The sequence below is a fragment of the Clarias gariepinus genome, chromosome 10 (assembly GCF_024256425.1).
Source record: "Clarias gariepinus isolate MV-2021 ecotype Netherlands chromosome 10, CGAR_prim_01v2, whole genome shotgun sequence".
Taxonomy (NCBI): Eukaryota; Metazoa; Chordata; class Actinopteri; order Siluriformes; family Clariidae; genus Clarias; species Clarias gariepinus.
In genome coordinates, this window is record NC_071109.1 from 31,950,278 (window position 1) to 31,972,225 (window position 21,948).

The window sequence follows — 21,948 nt, forward strand, 5'->3', positions numbered from 1 at the left end:
TTCACATCCCTAAATAGTGCGCGTGAGGAAGGGGGTGATAGAGTTATTTGAGACAGCGCCAGGGCCTTCTCGTTTACCGAGGATTCAAATTAGCGTTAGCAAAGATATTAGCGCTCTAAATCCGATTCTGATTAAGTCTGAGTTACTGAGACAGTAAGAAAACTCCAACGATGATTTAATTTATTTTAACTGCAAACTGGTGAGAAGTTTATGAAATTACTTACATACCTATTTATATATGCTTGCTCTGTTTGTTTTGTCTGAAGCTGTGCAATGCTAACCGTTAAAGCTAATCATTAGCTAGTCATGTAGGTTTACTGGATATTAAGTTTCAACATTTCTAGACGTGCTGCTCAAAGGGAATTAATCAACTATATGTGTGTGTGTGTGTGTGTGTGTGTGTGTGTGATTAATGAAAAAAATTTTCCTATAAACAGAAATGCGTCAAGAAGAAATAAGGTTCATTATTTACCCAGCTACATCATATATATTGCAGCTATGGGGAAATACCAACTACTACTACTACTACTACTATTATTATTATTATTATTATTATTATTTTGTTATCATTATTGTTATTATGCAAATTAAATGCAGTCTTTAAACGCTAGGAGTGTTTCCGGTGTTTTATCATCATCTCCTACCCTGTCAAAATTTGCTACCAGAAGAAATTAGCCATTCTGTACTACTTTATCAATATTTCCAACATACAGTTTATTTTTTTATTTTTATTTTTTTTATAAGAATAGTAAGTTAACAGTAGGTAGCATTTTCTGACATCCTGCTAGCACTTTGTGCCAAGTTTTTAACATTGTGAGTGTGTAATCTCTATAGATTTAACACTGGTAGCGCTTTCTGACACAAGTTGACTGTTAAATCAGCTATGCAAATCAAATTAAATCTGTGAGTAATATGTGAGTTAAAACAGTTATTATAATAATAATAATAATAATAAAAACTGTCAATACTAAGCATCAACCCACAAGCTGATGGCAGAAGTGGCGTTTGTATATGCGTTTTTGCTATTTAAAAGCGCAGTAAATTTGAGTAGAACAGAATGATGTGTTGGATAAATTTATAAAAAAATTTTTTTACTAGATATCAACATAGAAAAAAGTCCCTAACAAAGTGTTGTAATATATGGGCGTCTGCCAAATGCTTAAATGTATTAGAAATACAGGATAAACTCGGACATCCTGATACATGATACACGTTTTCTAGAATTGTGATGTGATATTTTTGTCCTATCACACACTCTTGTAAGGACAGTTTTATAGCATAATCCATCCATCCATAGTGTCCAACCAGAAATCGTGGAGGCCAATAGTAAACAATGTATTTTAGGGCTGTAGCTATTGAATATTTTAGTAATCAATTATTCTACCAAAAATGTAATCGATTAATTGAGTAATTGGATAAAAAGTACTTTTGCTTAATTAAACAGCAATGTAAAATATATAAGAGAAACAAAAATGAATTGGTTTTCTTTTTAGAAAAATCAACTTTTATTTATTAACTGCATACAGCATTTTATCAAAAATTAACATTGTCATTATTTACAATACAAGGAATACCTTATACCCCTATCTCACCTATGTGGTTTGACTCGTGGTGAGATGCGGTGTTAGGCACCGTGAGTCTCCGCGACTGCTCGCCTGCCTTCTGCAAGGTCCGCCAAAAAAATTAAACATGTTTTTAAGGCGGCCTAAGCATGTTTTATTATTTTTTTGCCAGAAAAGACGGAAATGTAATCACAGCGCCAAAACTCGCGATGAATCATGATGCATGGTGCTTTCAGCCACCGCACAAAACCCCGTAGATAAGATAGGGGTATTAAAGTTGACTAAGATGAATTAAGCGCATTACAGTGCCATACATAATTTTAAAGCCTTTTCTTGGATGCAAAAACAAAAAAAAAAAGGTATTTCAAATGACTTTAAGGATCAAAAAAACTAAGGCACACATTGCAATAAATATTTATACAAAGACACCAAGGTGTGTAACCAAACTTTCAAAACTAAAAGTTTTAAAATTTACATCTCAGGCATAACATAAGCTTTTACTGACAATTTCTGTCATTTTCTCTTGCTGGTTTCTTCTTCTTTTGGCTCGCTGGTAATTTTATCGCTCCTTTCCATTTTGTAGCCGCGACAGCTAACTGTTTTCGTCTCCTTCCGCTTTGTGGGTGACGTAAGCGCTTTTTCTTCATTGGTGTTTACTGGCGGCTTACATTCAGAAGCGCACTTTGTCAAAAGCGCGCTGTCAACAGATAATTGCAAAAAAACATGACGCAAGCTTTTAAAATTAATTAAACGAAGCTTCGAGGCAGAAAATTTTGCTTTTGATTGTACAGAACACACTTATGAGAGTAAAAACTCTTTTTTCTATATAATCTCCTCCTTCACTAATGCACTTATTCCAGTGTTCACTGTTGCTTGGTATACAATCGGGGTATAAAGTTTTCTCAAAAGAGGAACTCCTCTAATGGCCCAAACATGTGGAAATGCCTTGGAGCGAGGTCAGGACTGTGTAAGCGGTGCGGCAACCACTTTGACTTAGACCCCCCTTGTACGATTACCAAACAGTTTCATCATTTGTAGTTTTTCTGAATTGTTTTTTTCTCCATTCTTGGACAGGGTATGAGAGTTACAGACAGATCGTTGTCGCTTAACCCAGTAGGATTTAGAGGACATGGCTGCACGGCCGCTTTCTTATGACAGCAACTCGAGCGACACGGAAAACTGCGAGCAGAGATCCAGCACCCGACCCCGCCGCGTTTGCAGACACTCCAGGTAAGAAAGGGGATTTCTTTAATCAGACGTTACAGAGAATCTGTTCACTGCTCTCAAACCTTTAGCGATCAGCTGGGTTAACAGTTTCTTGTCTCTACTGGTAAATATTCTCAGTCTTAGAATAGTTCCAGCTGTTGGATGTCAAGTTTTTAATTATTAATACCTTATTCATATAGTGCCTCATAAAAGCATTTGGACACTTGAGCTGCATGTAGAAACGTCTAAAATTCACTGGTTTCTAAAATGTAAGTAAGTGTAGCATTTGTATAAAACAAAATCCCCCAAGCACACTTGATTAAGCAAAAACATTTTCTAAAAATAAAGAGAATGATTGAAAAACATAATAGATATTAGCATGTATGTAGTCTGTTTTGGAGGAATTTTATATTTATATTTAAGTACAATATGGTCTACTTTAGGGCTGTAGTTATCGAATATTTTAGTAGATTATAGATTAATCGAGTAATTGAATAAAATTTACTTTTACTTAATTAAACAGCAATGTAAAATATATAAGAGAAACAAAGATTAATTGGTTTTCTTTTCTTTCTTTTTTAGCTTTTAAAATTAATTAAATGAAGCTTAGAGGCAGAAGATTTTGCCTTGATCATTTTTTGTAATCAAATTACTCGAGGAATCGGTTTAGCCCTAGTCTACTTATATATTTTTCCATATATAACAACTAATATCAATGTATTACAGATAATCACGAGATAAGCTAATCCAACCCGAACAGGGCTTTAACTAACATTTGAGACGTGAACCGTTTTTTATTTGTAATATTTTCTTCACTGTAGAACTGAAAGCGTTCCAAAATAGGAAACAATCTTCTCTAAACTGTTGAGAGATTTAGATCTGTTCATGTAGGATCTAATCTGAGGAGCTGTTTGTTAATTGGTGATTTCTAAGCTTGGGAACTTTAAATCAACTTCTTCTTTGGTTCGAAGCAGGTCAAAGTCTAGTTCTAGCTATTTTGGGACGATCCTTATGAGAGCCAGTTTAATTCTTTTATTCGTGACTGAACTTGAAGATACTGTAGATTCAGTGATCCTGCACGGATGGACCGAGCCTTATGTCCTGGATGGACTGTTTCTCTCGCTCTCATTGCGGCCGTGCTGATATTCAACACAACAGCACTCCCTCTAATGAGATACTGCTTAAGTTTACACAACAGCATTCCATTCCACAAACACCATTGATTATTAACAGATTATAATTTGTTTCTTTATTTAACCAGTTTTATAACAAATCTTTCTATGCCTGGAGGAATTAACCGTCAAACAGCGACCGACAGTTAGCGTAACAGGGGTGAAAGGATTTTAAATACTTATTGAATGCAGGATAGGAGACAAAATAACTACACACACATTTTTACTGTCTAGAGAAAATTTCCCACGATGTTTATCATGAGGATCCCAGCTGTCCAACAAACATATTTTATTTTACTGTAACTCTTTTACTCACTTTTACTCCTTTAAGAAACTTGTTTTATTCTGTTGACAAAAAAGTTTTTAAACAAGTAAATCCAAATGTAATTTTAAAGTTCTTAGAAAAAAATAATTTTAAATAGGGATGCACCGAAATTTCGGCCGCCGAAAATTTTCGGCCGAAATAGCATTATCGGTTTTGGCCGAAACGTAAGAAAGCGCCGAAAATAAAAGCCGAAATTGTCGCCACGCCTCTCCCATCCTCCCGTCTCGTTCGCGCTGTCATTACGCATCAAACACGGAGTATGTCGGCGGTTTGGAAGCACTTCAAAGTTTCAGATGAGGACAGCAAAGTTGCAATATGCAACATTTTTTTAATACAAACAAAAAGAAAATATTTTAAACATGTTTTTTAATAAAACCATTTTCAGTTTCGGTATCGGTTTTCGCCAAGTGCATCCAAAAATTTCGGTTTCGTTTTCGGCCCAGAATTTTCATTTCGGTGCATCCCTAATTTTAAACATTTTGTCTAGTTTTAATATTAAATAACAAAAACTGACTTTCGCCATGAATATAGCAATAGAAGCTGTTGCGTTACAAAAGAAAGAAAGAAAAAAATAAATTCTTATCGGTACTACTGTATGTAGTCAAAAGGTGAGGAGAGTAAACCATGGACGTGATGGACAGTCCTGTAAATCTTGTAAGTTTCCGTTTATATTTCCACTCATTCGCCTTAGAATATCAGCTCCATCAACTTCCAGGTTCTGGGATTAAATCCTGAATAGTGTTAAATGGAAAGCTAGTGCACTATGTAGGGTGAACAATCACTTGTTCCACACACCAAGTGGTGCCTTTAATCAAGGGTTAGAGAGGGATTTGGGATTTAAATTAGTTAGAATTGTATAAATTAATCCGGAACAATTTAGAAGCAGTTATTAAGCACTTTCGACCCCCCACGAAGTTGAGGTTCATAGTTCACGGCTTCAGTCATTCAAAAATTTTTCCTCCCGCCAATTTTAGGGGTTGACTGTATGTTCAGATGTTGTATGTTCTTGCTGAAAGTTCTTCTGTGACTGTGTTTGAATGTGGGTTTTGGCAGGTAGCTGCTCTCTACTCAGTACTGCGGAACGAACAGACCTACTTTTACCCATGCTGCAACTGACAGTTGCGTATAGTTTTATGTCCTAGTGCTGTTAGTGTCCATTGTCGTCATTTATGGAACACCTCTTATCCAATCAGATCACTCGGTAGGAGCTATTTTCATAATTTGGATGTGTTCTCATTTGTTTAGTAAAAAACAGCAGCTTAGAAGGCGTGTCCACACTTTTTACTGGTAGTGTACACCACAAGAGGGTGCACTCGTAGTTCTAGAAGTTGTATTTTTAGCTGCCTCGTTTTTGGAATGAAGACAAGAGCAGTGTTTTATTGATTATGATTTATTATCATTATCGGCTATTATTTTGTCTCACACATTAGTAATAATAATTAGTTGTGACTGTGCCACTAGAACAGTTTAAATAAAATTAAGATTGAAGTAAAAAGAAAAAATTTGCCTGCTTGTCGCCACTAATTATTAAGGAATAATTAATAATTGAATGTTAATGTGTTCAATAAACGGTTGCAGCCAAAGGGCTTAAGGACGTTTCAGATGTTTTAATAAATTGAGCAAGTAGGATTTGAATTCTGTCTTGTTTATGCTTCCTAACTCAAGATACAACATAAAAGCTGAAAGAAAAAACAGATGAAATTCACAGCAAAACTGTTTTCATTTATACTCTTAAAATTAAGAATGGAGCTATTTTTAGCCAGGCTATTTTTACCCTCTGTTGCCTACCAGTCGTGTGTGGTTGTGTGTGTGTGTCTGCGCTGTCTTGTCTCGCCGACTACAATAAGCCCTAATGTTTCATCACTTGTCTGTCACGCTGCCCACTCGTTATTCTTACATTTCTCCACACACTCGAACAGAACGGTCACCCAGAGATTTATCCTCCCTTAGTTTCATCCATCAGTGACGTCATCAGGTGGACGCCGTGCATCCGTTCCCATACACACGGTTCGAAGGTCAGTTGTAGAACAAAGACAAGATGTACATTTGTTAGAATTGTCTTTGTTAGAGATGGTAACACAGACCACCGTGAGCTTGTACAGACAATCCAGACATGACAGACAATCCAGACTTCTTTTTCAGGAAGGACTATATCAGGTACATTATGTGGTGAAAAGTATGTGCACTCACTTGGCCATTTAATCGGACTACTGTCCAAGCACATTTATTGATCAAAATATGTCCAACACCGCTACGATAGGTGGCGCTATGCCCCCTTTAAACTGTTGGTATGGTATTTCCCGGGTGACTTATTACGTCACACACCAAAACAATCGACAAAAGTTAGCTAGCGGCAACCTGGTAGAACATCATGTGGTAAAAACCCGGGCAAGTTTACAGTTTTAATTTTTGTTCAAATGACATACACGCTATCTCTCGTGGTTATAGTTTTATCAGAGTGCAGACCACATCGTCGCATAGTTAGCGACTTCTTTCCGCTGTTATGCGTTTGGTTCAACTTCTAGGACAAAGCCCATTGTGGGGACCGGGTCTGTTTTTCTGTCTAAACCTCCGGTTTCTAAAAAACAATGAAACGTTTACAGAAGGTCGATCAAATGCAGGATGTGGGAGGTACCCGGGTTACGCAGTCAGGTTCTAAACAACAGCTTATCCCCGCCCATTTGCCCTTTTATTGATTAGCGGTGTTTAGGCAGAGTCGACTCCTGCCAACATGGCGATGACCAAGGGTTTGGAGAGGTTAGAATCGCAACCGCTTTAACGATTTTAGTCAGACTAACATTAACATTTTATTTTTTAAAGTCCGGTTTAAGTTTAAAATGGCTGAGTTGTCATAGTGGGCGGGGCACGTGAGTGTCTTATGAGGACACAAAATAAATTAAAATAATACTAAAAACAAAATGACTTGAGTATTTTTTTATTAAGGCTTTAATTGTAATTAAACACAGAATCTGGTGATGTGATGAGGCTCTGACACATCAAATTTATTCTCCTATCAAAAAAAAGGAGTCGATTCAGTAAGAAAAGCTTCGATCCATCTGCCGAGTGAATCAGCCGTCACCGTACTCTCCGGTGGCACGTGTTGTCTGTCGTTTCCTTTTTTTTTTTTAACAGAACGCTCGTGCTACGTCAGCAAGGCACCGAGCAGCCATTCATGCCTCGCACGCGCTCTCCCTCCCTCCTTCCCTCTCTCCCCCCCCTTCTCTTTCTCCTTGTTCTTGTCATCCTCCGGTGAATGACTCGCCCCCGACGCAGCAGCCACACAACCTAAACAAAAGAAAACAAAGATAGGAGCAAACACACACACACACACACACACACACACAGAGAAAGAAGAACCTCTCTCGGTCGGGAACGATGCTGGAGTTGGAGTCGGATAGGAATGCCCGAGGATGCGGAGTCGTGCCGAAAGCCTGCGTGCGGTGAAGGTGCACACGCGCTGCTCTGCGCGTGCATCCTGCACGTCGTCCCGCACATCACGCACATCCTGCCGCGCTGCTTTGTCTTCACAGAGCCGCACGAGACGCCGCGCCGGTAAGGAGAACAAAGGAGCTGTGTTGCTATTGTACACCTCTCGCGCTCTCTCTCTCTCTCTCGCATACTCGTGCTTGCTCTCGCGCGCTCTCTCGCTCTCTTTCTATCGGACACACAAAGATAGAAGAAGGGCTTGTGACATAAATAATGGCACCCCATTACCTGGCTTTAAACGTTTTTTTTTAGTCTCTCTCTCTCTCTCTTTCTTTTTCACACACACACACACAGAGCACCTTTCACTGGAGGATACCTGATGCTGTTAGTGTGTGTATGTGTGTGTTTGACACCTTGTGGAAAGAGGAACAATAGAGGCAGCATGACACGTCCGATCTAAAGCACCTTCATATATTTATTAGACAGCTAGCCTGGGTCTGTCAGGTGTCTACAGAGTCTCACTCATTTTCTATACCGCTTTATCCTGCATTCAGGGTCGCAGGCACCTGGAGCCTATCCCAGGAGGCTTAGGGCACGAGGCAGGGTACACTCTGGACAGGGTGCCGATCCATCACAGGGCACACACACAGACACTCAATTTGGGAGCGCCAGTTAGGCTAACCTGCATGTCTTTGGACTGTGGGAGGAAACCGGAGTACCCAGAGGAAACCCACCAAGCACGGGGAAAACATGCAAACTCCATGCACACGGAGACAGGAATTGAGCCTGGTCGGGAATTGCCGTGAGTCTGTGTTTGAGATATATAATGTAACTCATCTTAAAAATTATTATTCCGCGTTTTCGATCGTATGATATTTGCGTATGATTATGTATAATGCATCGTGTCTTACAAACAAAACATTTTGTGTGTCAAAATTCCTTTTTCAGTTCACTTTAATAATAATAATTAATTATTATTATTATAAGTAAATTCACAAATTAAAAAGTTCATACAACTTGTATAAAACTTAAACTAAAAATGTTTAGGCTTTACTTTTAAACCATTTCTTAATTCCTGGCCAGGATTAATCACATGATTTGACTTTTTATAGCCAGGTTTTTGAGCAAGGTGAAACCAAACAGCAGGAAAATCAAAATGTTGCCTAAAATTCTTCACAGTATGAGAATGTTTAAAACATTCAAATAAATAAATAAATAAATAAATTGACATTTCTGGTTAAATGCACTCTATTGATTTTATGTTGTAAGTGAAGCCTCGGTGCAGGCTACAATATACAATATACATACAGAACATTTATTAACCTCTCTTATATTTCAGACTCAAACTAAAGTGCAGGGTGGAACCCTCGAGCCGGAACAGAGGGATCGATCTTGTTCAGAACAATACAGAAATTTATAGTTTTTGTTATTCCTAGTTTTCAGTATTTTGTTGTCTCGCTAACTAAGAAACACGATGCTGTGGATCAGGAGGTATCAAGTTATGGGTTGAGGAAATAACTTTGGTTTAGAACTCAAGTCGATATTCCATGAATCATCTCGCACTTTATTTATGATGAAATTTTTTTCTAGGTGAACAATATATATATATATATATATATATAATTTTTCTTCTTCTGATAATAAAATTAAGGTATTAGAATTGTATAAAAGTAACATTACTAATGAATTTGAAATCCTATGACTGGATATAAAAAAAAAATAATAATAATAATAAATTTGTGCTGTGACTCATGTCGATTCCAAAGGGTTCACAGATATGATGGAAGCGGGTTGTTGAAAAAAAGCTGTTTCAAGAAATTAATTAATTTTAGATTGTTTAATGGTTGTAAGTTTGTCCAATTAATTTTAAAAAGTGTGAATCATTTCTGTTTAAAAACTGACCTTAAAAAAAAGATCGATTAACTTGCACAACTCTAGACTTGAACAATGAAACCGATCCTTTAGGAAGAGTTTGATGCCTGACGATGCCGGTGAATTTGATACGGTGGCTATTATTCCACTTCTTACGGGAACAATCCGATACTTGGATCACGCTACTGAATCTAATAGAGTACCAAAAAAAGTTCTTAAGGTAACAATTTAATATTGGATAAATTGATAATGATGAATCTGATATCGTAAATAATTTGATTCAATGTTCGACTGTACCGATAAATCCGCTTTGATTCGATGTAGCTTCACTTTGATGAATTTTATTTTGATTATCATCTTTTAATAACCTAAAGACAGATTCCTGACCTCTAAAAGAAACAACATCATCAGGGTTCACCTGCACTGCAAAAAAAAAAAAAAAAGGTTAAGTATGTATACTTATATAACAAGTTTTAGTGTAATTAAATTTGTCTATACTTAGAATAAGTTTAAAACAAACATAAAAACAAATATAAGATTATTAAGCTTTTTTTCCTCATAAAATTTGACTAAATTAATAAGTAGAAATTTTCAGATAATTTAGCTAGTTTTAGGATGTCTTTTCCTAAAATAAGCAAAGTTCTCTAGCAATTGAACAAGAAACTTTAGTATACATATTTTTGTAACGTTGTACCAGAATCGATTAATCATTTTATGTTTAATTTGTTGTGAAATTATTTTAAGAAATTATTGATAATCTTGGCTAGATTCAGTAATATGTTACTTTTGTATTGTGAATATTTTTGCAGTGTGTGTGCTTTCTCTCTCACTGTTACCGTGTCCATTGTGTGTACGAGTGTGTCTCGCCCCGTCACTAAGTTTTTAGTTGCTAGGTTTTGTGTCTTGCTTTAAATTTCTAGCCGATGGCTCCCTGTGAGGTTAGGTAACGTTCGACCTGAGAGGAAGCTATTCATCTTTACAGAGCTTACAAAGACTTCCAACTAACACAAGCACTATTTTCAGCTGATTCATCACTTATTTAACCCTGAGGGGGAGAATGTGAACGCTCCACTGGGTTTGCGGCAGGCCTGTACGTCCAGGGCAGAACGTATTGCGTATCATCACTCTGTGTGAGGATGATAAGGCTCAAACCACAACGCCAGCATGATTCGTCTCATTCTCTCTCTCTCTCCCCGATACTCTCTCTCGCGTGCGCCCTGAGGCTTTACTTCAGCGTCATCATATCGGGTAATGCAATCCCTGAAGATGGAGAGACATTTTATTAAAAGGATACGTGCTCCGCGAACAAGGTGTGGTTGCTTTCAGGAGCAAATTCTCTCCTATCTAAAGATCTGGTTTGCTCTTGGCCTTTTTTTTTTTTTGCTACTTTTCTCACCTTACAGCATTCTTTTTTGTGTTACAACGACTTTGTTAAGTGCATGGTTTGTCATCCTTATCAAAAGCTTCACTTTCACTAAGGCTACAGGGGTCATTTGGGGGTCTGGGTCCCCTCCCTGGATCCTAAAAACACAGATTGAGGTATTTGAGAGCGAAGATATTTAAAGAGAAACAAGGAAGTCACGGTTTTACAGTGCAAGCAGACAAAACCGCCAAAGAAGCAATATATAATATATATATTTCCTTTTAATTAACAATAGTTGGGATCAAGTCATGCAGAATAGGACATTCAAAAAGCTACAAACAAATTTTTACTATCAAAAGAAAACTTGCACAGTGTTCATTGTCATGTAAAACCCTTTTATGTTCTTCAAACATATTTTATTCGACTGTATTTCTTCTACTCTTGTGAGGAACTTGTTTCATTCTGTCGACATTTTTGACTAATCCAAGTGTGTCAATCCAAAACAAGAAAATCCACAGTTTTAAAGTTTTTAGAAAAATGTGTTTGCCCTGACTGTTACTCTACCTGACACTGAACACTCCTTACATGAGCATTAAATGAAAAATTTTAATTTCTGAAAACCTTATCAAACCTAATATTTGTATGTATTGTTCATTTTCTTAATTTCCTTCAGGTAACAAAGTTTTACATCTGTTTATTATTAGCCAGAGAGGTCGTGTACCAGCCGCAACTCTCTGACCAATCAGAATCAAGAACTGAGCAGAGACAACCTGGTCGTAGTGTTTAAAATGCCAAAGACTTAAAAAGCTGTGTTAACATTTGCTGCACGTGTCTCACGTTCTCGCGTGTTTCACCCCAGCAGCGGCAGTCGGCTGCGCGGTTCTCAGCTGCTCAGCGGCGTGGCAAGGATGAGTTTGCACGGAGCTGAACACTGCAGGGAGAGGCGTCGCTCCGGAGATCGCTCCAGGGACTCGTCTCACGAACGGGTCGAGGGCCAGCTCACGCCCTGCATCAGGAACGTCACCTCACCCACACGTCAGCAGCTCAGCGGTGAGAAACAACACCGCACGACACCTCTGTTAGAGTGTTTTAATCTCTAGTCTTAAACCAAAGCAGTGGCTCCTTAGGATCAGCAGATTTTAATAAATAAGGAAAATATCAATACAATGGTACCTTGGCATTCGGATTTAATACGTTCTGTTCCTGAGGCGAGTTCTTAAGGTGAAATGTCGTATTGTGAAACGCATTTTCCTATAGGAAATAATGTAAATGCAGATAATTCGTTCCAGCCACCTGAAAATATTACTAATATTATCAATTTCCAACAATTAAAGCATTTAAAAAAAAACATGTAAATTAGGTAAAATTTGAAATAAATAGACACTAAACCTCACTTAACCTTAATGTATGATTCCCCCTTAGCACCGAATCCGAAGAAAGTGAATCTCTTTTCTTCTTGCTAAAGAGCGTTCGTTTGCTTGTATGTCGAAAATGCTGAGGTAAATTTATTGCAAAATTTTGTTTTTTAAGGCGAAAATTAATTCGTATGCCGAGGTACTGGTGTACTGCAGTTACAGCATGTAACAGAGTTGTTACTATAGAAACATATAACATATTTGGACCAATAATACAAATCTCTCTATATATCATGATATATACGTGTTGTTGCCACTTCATCCACTTGTCTTACACACCTTTCTGTGTATATACAGTACACTTTAACGTATCTCATCATTACATGACAGATCGAGAGAGAGAGGCAGGGTCTTGGTCAAGGTCAGCGAGTCCCAGGCCTCAGAAAGTCTCCAGCCCCTTCTGTGCGGATCTCCACGGGAAACCTCACAGCTCTGACATGATCTACGTGCACGAGAACGCGAAGGAGGGCTCTCGGAGCGTGAGGACGGCCGAAAGGGTGACGCTCATCGTGGATAACACACGCTTCGTCGTCGACCCCACGGTCTTCACCGCTCAGCCCAACACCATGCTCGGCAGGTCAGTGTTTCAATTCGAGTTCGGCATTTCAGTTTTTCTTTTAAACACAAGTTTCCTGAATGATTATGTTAATAAATAAGAGTAATGTTTTAGGAACTTGGCATGTTGAGTGCAGAGAAAGGGATGAGGGACCATATACAATAAATAGGAAAATAATTATAAAAATGACGAGCGACACTCTTATTGTCTTAGCCTTGCACGTCTTTCGATAAAAAACGAATCTTGAAAATAGTTTTGTGCAGCTTGTACTTTTACTATGATAATTAGGCCCATCCCCATTCCCGTAGCATTGAGATCACATGACCTGAGACCACATTATAATTTTCCTTAAAGCAAACCAGACACAATGCTAACTTTTAAAAAATGTTATGGAATTCGCCAAAAAAAATCATCACTCGTTTGGGTTTCCAACCTCTCGTCTCTGTTTATTATTTCAAATACACATTGTATTTGCTCTAGTGACTTTATTTTTTTTCCTCTTCATTTTAACACACATTCTTACATGTAATTACATTTTTGAGAGCCATGTTTTTCAATCTTTAAAGTTTTGCACATTTTTCCTCATCATTCTACGCGCAACGCTCAAGTAAAAAGAGGTGTTATATCTGTTTTGTAGTTTTTTTTTATTAATTAATTCAAAAATAAAGACAAAAATATCCCATGTACACAAGTATTCAGACGCTTTGTGATGATGCAATTGAGTTCTGGTGTCTCTTGTGCATCTTACACTTATCAGTGGTCCTTGAGATGCGTCCACAATTTGACTGGAGTCCAGCTGTGACTAATTGACTTTATCAGATGTAATTAGGAAACGCACGTACCTGTCTAAATGAGGTCTCACGGTAGATGGTGTTCAGTGTGTCAGAGCGAAAACAAATCCATAAGGTCGAGAGAATCATCTGTATCAGATCTGGGGAAGGATACCTAAGAGCACGGTAGCATCCATCATTCTCAGATGAAGGGGATTTAGAACAACCAACAGTCTACACAGATCTGATCTCCCAACCAAACTGAGCAATCGAGGATGAAGAGAGAAGCAGGAATGTAAGAGTCAGTATAAATAAGATCCTGAGTACCCCTGTGGAGACGGGAGTGACTTTTAGAAGGACAACGATCACTGCGGCTCTCAGTGATTTGTAATTGTAAGGGATTGTGTGTAGCATTAACGGTGTATTTTAAACAGAACTGAAGTGCACTGTGTACCCTTTGTGTGTTTTAGGATGTTCGGAGCCGGCAGGGAGTACAACTTTACTCGGCCAAACGAGAAGGGCGAGTACGAGGTGGCCGAGGGCATCAGCTCCACCGTGTTTAGAGCCATCCTGGTGAGTGCACCGCACTTCAGAAAAACCTTCCCTTATACGAGGTTTATATATCACAGACGAGCTGCGTTTAGAGATTATTGATTAGGTTTTGAATTCAACTGCAGTATTCGAGATTTGGTACAGAAGGTTCAGCGGTTCAGTCGCGTCTGAGAGCTCGCGTTTCCTCTCGACTTCTCAGGTTCTGATGTTTTGAAGGATCTCTTTTTAATGGTATTTTTTGTTTTTTATATAGAATAATTTTTGTGATTGTATGGAAGCCCTAAAGGGACACACGAAATATGTACACTACTAAACGTGATACAATATGTGGAACATGGCGCTTTGTGAAATTTCACAAAAGTTTGTATTGTAAAGTATTTTGTATTTTTGTTCTTCTACACTGCAAAAAGTAATTTTTAGCGAGTGGAACTATCTCGACTATGGTTGAATTTATCAGAATCTTCCTAATATATGATTACAACAATCTTATACTAGTTATAATTTCACTAAATGTTTTAAATGTAGATTTTTACTTATATTGTCCAGTAGTTTTTCTTTTCATTAAATAAATGTTTAAATCTATATTAGCTAGAATCTAGATTAAATTATAGAACAAGAAGTTTACGCTTCAAAAGAAATTGTGAAATTTGTCTAGAAGTAAGCGTAAATGATTTTAGATTTGGTTTCTTATTTATATATAATATACAGCGTATCTGTGTGTGTGTATGTGTGTGTGTGTGTGTATATATATATATATATATATATATATAATATAAATCACTTGTACATTATCAATTATATACAATATTTTCAGTATGTAAGTGAATGTATAAAATGTCTAAGGTCCGGTATATTGTATGTGTGTGTGCGGGAAAAATTTTGTCGGCCTCAATGAATCATGATAGAAAATGTCTCTCCTGTAAATCTGTACTAATTTGGGCGGCGTAACACACTCTGAGGACAGCGCTTTCCGCTTCTTCCGCTTGCGTGAGCTCACAGCCTGATTGGCTGTAGAGCAGTGATTAATGTGGGAGCACTAAGTACCTCCGCGCCACTCGGAGCCCTCATGGAAAACAGCTGTGAGACAAAACACGATTTAAAGGCGCAGAGACAACACTTGCATTACCTTGTACTGTGAGATTAATTTCCTTAGGCATGGTTACAACTTTTGGCCACATGATGGCAGTGTGGGAAAGGGGGCCAGAGATGTAGTTAAGCAGATTGGATTGCCTTACATTGTACAGTATGTTCGTGTCAAAGGAAAAGACGTACAAGACTTACATTGTCAGACTTCAGAACAAATCTGACTTACGAACATGCTCTAGGAACAGAACTTGTTGGTAAGTCGGGGATGACCTGTATTTGATTATTTACTTGTATTATTATATTGGTGGATTTTTGTTTGTGGACTGTGTGAGTATGGAGCGGGGAGAGAGTGCGCAGGAGAATAACTGCTCTCTTTTCTCTCTCTCTCTCTCTCTCTCTCTCACTTCCTTTTATCAGCTCCACTGTTGTCGTTCAGTATTAGTCAGGCTTTCCTGGATATTATGGAACATATACAGATATTTAGTCACTACTGAGCTTTTTATTTAAGGCCCAGGCGTCGCAGGGAGGATTTTATCACCATAGCAGTATGATTAGATCCTTTGGATGGCGACGTAAAAAAAAAAAAAAAAACCACCTCTCGCACCAGAGGATAAAACCCCGGATGTGTGACGCGCTCAGAGGGGCATCTGCCGCCTTTTGAAAAGCAGAGCGTTGTTCAGCCATGCACTCCACACAGGGCAGGATTTAATTATATCAGCTGGTCAGGGCCGTGTAGCTGGCGAGGTATTTGTGTGCGTGTTTTTGCAGAGCTGCTGCAGTAATGGCTGCCGGTTTGTTGTTCTCCTGCATCTCTCACTCATTCTCTCCCTCCCTCTCTCTCTCTCTCTCTCTTCACGGCAGGATTATTACAAATCAGGGATAATCCGCTGCCCCGATGGGATCTCCATTCCCGAGCTGAGGGAGGCATGTGACTACCTCTGCATCTCTTTCGACTACAGCACCATCAAGTGCAGAGATCTGAGTGAGTATTTAACAAGCGTCGATTTAAAAAAGCAAAAACAAAAAAAAACGTTTGCTCGATGTGCAAAGAAGATGGGCGGATCGGATTGTTAACAGAGCGTGTCGGGTATCTGTGTGAGAGTGCGAGAGAGAGACTGATTGATTGACGGCTCCTGGAGTGAACGGAAGTGGGTCAATAGTTTCTGGCGCGCGAGGCGGATAAGGGTCAGCGGCCACAGTTGCCATCGAGTCGGGTGTTAATTTATGCTCGTTTCCGTGTGAGCTTGTTATCGACGCTGCATTCAAATGCTAATTGGAACAGCCTCGGTGAACTGCTCAGATTAGATATGGCACAATAACACTTTTTTATTCAAGATTCCGATACCGATGCTGGAACGTTGCACATGAACCGATAACCATGAAGAAAAATATGCAACTTGAACAAAACTGCAGATTTTCTATTATTCAGTTAAATCAAAATTATTTCCATTTCGGAAATTTCCATTTCGAGTCGAGATAATCTATACACGTATAATAAAACTGTAAAGTGGGCGTGTCTGTACATTTAAAGATATTTGCAAAAAAATTTAATATTTGCGAAAAAAATTGTAGTGACACAAGATGAGTAATAAAACACATCAAGATGGTTTTTGAAATTTTCACCTGTCTGTTTGTCTGTCTGTCTGTGCACGCATCACGTAAAAACTACTGAACAAATTTTAATAGGTTTTTCACAAGTTTATTTGGTTGAGCTTGAGGTAACATATAGGCTTTGTTTCATCGTAATCGACCCACGGGGAGAGAAGATATGCTACTTTAAAACTTTAAATGGAAAACCCCCTTATGCCATTTGTTAATTGCAAGGATTTTAAATGTAAAGCGCGTGTGTGTTAATACAGACAGCACAAACGTCTTGACGACAAAAACAAAAATAACATTCAAGTCTCTAGATGTCGAGATGGCACCGATCCAGTATTCAGAAGGGGGGAAAAAATGTGAATCAGATATCAGAGAGAAAAAAAAGAATGTCTAATATAGAGGATAAGAATTGGGTTTGGAAATATAGTTGTTCTTTTTAAGATGTATATACGAGTAATTAAAAATGTCTGTTGGCCGCACCGTCTTATCAGCGCTTTGCATGAAATGCTTACACGACCGTTTGTGACCTTGAAAGGAAAAAAGGAGGCAAAATGCTAAAAGTCTGTGGAATGTGCAGCCAGCAGCAGTACAGAGAGGTCATGGAGTGTGAAATGAAAATGAGCAGCAGCGATATTGTCCACCTTTAAAGTGCAGTAGTGGAATAGTAATGTAAACATTATCAGAAATGGACCAAAAAAATGGACGCCCAACTTGTGGTTTGCACGAAAGAAGAGCAGCGTGCAGGGATTCGTGATTTTTAATTAATTATAAATATATATTATTTTGTGTGCGTGTGTGTATCCGGTGCCGAAACACCTCACAGAAGGGTTTAGAAATCTGCAAACTAAATTCGGACTGATTACCGGACACTTTCTCCATACTGCGCACAAAGTCTGCTATAAATAACGGCACCAGGTACAAACAAAACCAGCAAAAACGAACCGCTGCACGCTGCTCTACTTTCAAGCACATCACAAGTGGGGTATCTGTTTCTGCTACAACACAAGTTTTAATATAACCGGAGTGCAGATCATTTTGACTGTATCATGTATCTGTATCATTTGCCCGTTTCATGTAGTGTCCAAGCGTACGGGCCGCAACCAACAAAAAGTGCGAGAGCTAGAAGCGTCTTCAGGAGTTTATCAGATGTAATTCAGTCGTTAATCCCTGAATACTTTTTAGACAGACCTCGTACAAGTACATGATTCCTTTTTTTTTTTTTCCCCCATGTAATCAGGCGCACTGATGCACGAGCTGTCGAACGACGGGGCACGGCGGCAGTTCGAGTCGTACCTGGAGGAGATGGTGCTGCCACTGATGGTGGCGAGCGCTCAGAGCGGAGAGAGGGAGTGTCACGTGGTGGTGCTGACCGACGATGACGTGGTGGACTGGGACGAAGAGTATCCGCCGCAGATGGGCGAGGAGTATTCTCAGAGTCAGTATCTTATTCTCACACACACACAGTTACTGTTATGAAGTCATCCAAATTAGATAAGATGTGTAGATGAGTCGCAGCAATAAAAAAAAAAAAGAAATACACACACTTCTCCTTTGCTGGTTTCTCGGCATCATTAAGGTCCTCCTGAGTCAGAGCGGAACAATAAAAGTCAAGAAAGTGAACACGCACAAGTTTAGATTCGCATTGACTCATGATTGATTTGGTGATTCAAGTCGAAGGAGCCCAGTTTAGTCCAGTTTATTATTATTATTATTTTTATTATTATTGTTTTTCTGCTTCTAGCGCACATATCCAAGTTCGCTAGCTGACTCTAATGAGCATAAATACAAAAAAAGTGTTGGCGCAGAGCTAGCAGGGTTACATAGCTAGCCGGAAATCCAGCGACGCATCATCATCAATCTTGATCTTGTGAATTTTATCGATGTGTGTATTTATATACACTATACACAAAAGTATTTAGCTAAACCTGCAATGACATCGTGTCCACATACAGTACATACACCTCAATATCTAGTATTGCAGCTAAAACAGCTTCCTCTTTACTTGGAAGATTTTTTACATGTTTCTGTGGGAATTCGTGTCCATTCATTCTGTAGGCTGTTTATGAGGTCAGACACTGATGTTGGATGAGAAGGCCCGGCTTGCAATCTCCGTTCCAGTTTATCCCATAGGTGCTCGATGGGGTTGAGGCCTGACCCCAACCCTATAGAACACCTTTGGGATGAATTACGGGCGGAGACTGTCTCGTCCATCATCAATGTCTGATCCCACACATGCGCTTCTGGAAGAACGGTCAGAAATTCCCATAAACATTAAACCTAAACCTTTAGGAAAGCCTTCACAGAAGAGTTGAACCTGTTATAGCTGCAAAGGGGGCGGGGCCAACATCATATTAAACCCTATGGATTAAGAACTAGGTTTTACCCAAGTTTGTATGTCTGTGAGGGCGAATACTTTTGGCAATTTAGTGGTGTGTATATAATTTACACATGGTAATTTAGCATACGAATGCCCTGCGTCATGAATCTGTGCGTAGCAAGAAAAAAAGGGAGCCACTTTCAGTTTCGGTGCCAAGAGGAATCATAAATTAAGGTTAAGTGAGGTTTAATGTTTATTTATTTTATATTTTACTTCATTTACATGTCTTTTCTAAATGTATTTGTTTTTCATATGGAAGAATATGATTTATAGTTTTAGAAATTGGTAATATTGGTAATATTTCTGGGTGGCTGGAACGGATTATCTGTATTTACATTATTCCCTATGGGAAAACGTGTTTCACTATAGGAAATTCTCACCTTAAGAACTCGCCTCCGGCACAGGATAGATTAAATTTTTTAATGCTGAGGTACTGCTGTATTTATTACGTAATTAATGTTTAACGGGAAATCTCTGCTATGTTGGCACGTTAACCTTTACACCCATCTTTTCTCTGTAGTCATCTACAGCACCAAACTCTATCGCTTCTTCAAATACATTGAGAACCGAGACGTCGCCAAGTCCGTGTTAAAGGAAAGAGGACTGAAGAAGATCCGATTAGGCATCGAAGGTAAGAGCTCGAGTTACGAGGAAGTGGAAAGAGAGTTCTCTGTGCTACAGGGTTAATTCTCTTAACAGTGCGTTATTGAAACTCAACACCAAAAAGTTTTTTCTTTTTTTTTTTTAACCGTCATGAAACGGAGGTCTGCTCAATTAATACAAGAGTTCAAATCATTAGCACGTTCTACAGGAAGTTAGATGTGTGTGTGAGATCATCATCTTCCTCTCCTCCTCCTCTCTCAGGTTACCCGACCTACAAGGAGAAGGTGAAGAAGCGTCCCGGCGGCCGGCCCGAGGTAATCTACAACTACGTGCAGAGACCGTTCATCCGCATGTCCTGGGAGAAAGAGGAGGGGAAGAGCCGGCACGTCGACTTCCAATGCGTTAAGAGCAAATCCATCAGCAACCTGGCGGCGGCGGCGGCGGACACGCCTCACGACCAGCTGGTGGCGCTGCACGCCGGGCCTCAGGTGGACGAACTGGACATCCTGCCAAACCACCATCAGCCCGACCCAGACGCTCCCCCTCCGGCCGTATGAGTTTTTAATACAAACGCAAGCACACGAGTCTGGACGCAGGCAGCACGCCGCGGAACACCGCTCCTCGGAACACGCCACGATCATCTACTGATAAGGACGTGCGAGTTTCAGAGCCCTGACACACCAAGCCTGGTGCAATCCCAAGGCTCGACAAATCATAAGTTTGTTAGCAATCGTACTAAAGTTTTTGTAACATATTAACTAGCTAGCTAGCGCTCAGCTATCCGCGCTACATGGTTTAACGAAGCCAAAGACGAAAAATTCGTCTTCAAAGAGTCCAAGCAAACATGGCTAAACTAGTCATAAAAGAAACACCAGCGTTTAGTGTTAATTAGCGCACAGAAACATTAATGTTAAATCTCTGACTCTGAACTTTACTGTCTCAGACGTTAGTTAGCTGGAAAAATGACGTAGCCTGTTGTCTGATCTAGGCTTGCGCTTGTATAGCTATACCGCTAGTCATGGATTTTAGTGTAAACGCTCAGGATTCGGGTGTAGCTGTACTTTTCTTCTTCACCGATTCACCGCGCATCGTCTTCCAGCAACCTGAGGTGTAGCACCAGCGGTGGCGGCTATACACCACGAAAAACCCCTACGGTTGGCTTGGTGTGTCACTGCTCTCTCTCTCTCACACACACACACACACACAGAGTTCAAGCACACAAACACAAACCAGACGCCTCAAAACGTTAAGACATCAAGCGCAGCACAATCTGTTTCACCAGGTATAATGTAACACACACACACACACACACAAACACACAGAGTGTTGTTCATCCGGTGAAGGAGACTACAGATCGATTCTTTTCCAGACTCTCCAGGCGTTACAGTCTGATGTCACTCGTCCGATGAACTCTAAAGGCGTGATGTAGATCGGACCGAGTGAAAGCAGCGACGCGATGATCTGAGCCGCTCCTCCTCCTCACAGATCCTCAGTCAGATCTAAACCCCTACACGTGATGTCACTTCCTGTAATTGTACCTCTCTGATCTGTTGTGACCCCACGGTCGCAAACTCCACCTCGTTTTTATAGCTGTGTGGATTTTAATAAAGCTACAAATTGCTGTGGTTTGTCAATCTGTCACGGTGGACGTCTCTTTCTTTCTGTCATCATCCCGTATTTTTGTTTCATCATTTTTCTTTCTTTTTTCTACTCCCCTTTAACCCCCTTCCTTTTCACCCCTTTATTTCTTTTCCATCATTCATTTCTTTCTTTATTTCCTTTTTTCTTTCTCCTCATCTACTTTTTCCTCCCTTTTAATTTTTTTTTTATTTTCATATTTTTTTCCCAGCTTCTTTCTCTTCATTCCCTTCAACTTATTTCCCCCCACTTCATTATTATTATTATTATTAAATTTATTATCTTTTTATCCCTTTTTCTTTTATCTGCTTTTGTTTTTCTGGTTCAGCCCCTTTTTTCTGCTTTTTTTCTTATTCCCCATTTAGTTTTTTCTTAAAATATTCTTCACTCTTTTGTTATGTTTATTTTTAAACATCTCCCTTTTTT

General features: G+C 39.1%; 1 protein-coding gene across 3 annotated transcripts; it reads left to right on the forward strand.

Annotated features, from left to right (window-relative positions):
* Positions 1 to 54: 54 nt before the first annotated feature.
* Positions 55 to 21,518, forward strand: btbd10a (BTB (POZ) domain containing 10a). Of its 3 annotated transcripts, none has more exons than XM_053506541.1 (9): positions 55 to 199; positions 2,637 to 2,792; positions 11,786 to 11,976; positions 12,672 to 12,918; positions 14,138 to 14,240; positions 16,167 to 16,287; positions 18,142 to 18,339; positions 19,802 to 19,912; positions 20,146 to 21,518. In XM_053506541.1, the coding sequence occupies exons 2-9, from the start codon at positions 2,692 to 2,694 to the stop codon at positions 20,439 to 20,441; spliced, it is 1,368 nt and encodes a 455-aa protein (XP_053362516.1). In that variant the 5' UTR covers positions 55 to 199; positions 2,637 to 2,691; the 3' UTR covers positions 20,442 to 21,518. The 3 variants fall into 3 exon arrangements, with proteins under 3 accessions (XP_053362516.1, XP_053362517.1, XP_053362518.1); XM_053506542.1 differs by having other exon boundaries at positions 11,789 to 11,976; XM_053506543.1 differs by lacking the exons at positions 55 to 199; positions 2,637 to 2,792 and adding an exon at positions 7,493 to 7,817.
* The last annotated feature ends 430 nt before the right edge of the window (positions 21,519 to 21,948 follow it).

Bases quoted from the DNA above. Each gene is read 5' to 3' on its own strand.
- btbd10a (XM_053506543.1), top strand. From the start codon at position 7,666: ATGCCCGAGGATGCGGAGTCGTGCCGAAAGCCTGCGTGCGGTGAAGGT. The intron at 11,977-12,671 runs GTGAGAAACAAC...ATTACATGACAG, and splicing joins CACACGTCAGCAGCTCAGCG to ATCGAGAGAGAGAGGCAGGG. The intron at 12,919-14,137 runs GTCAGTGTTTCA...TGTGTGTTTTAG, and splicing joins CCCAACACCATGCTCGGCAG to GATGTTCGGAGCCGGCAGGG.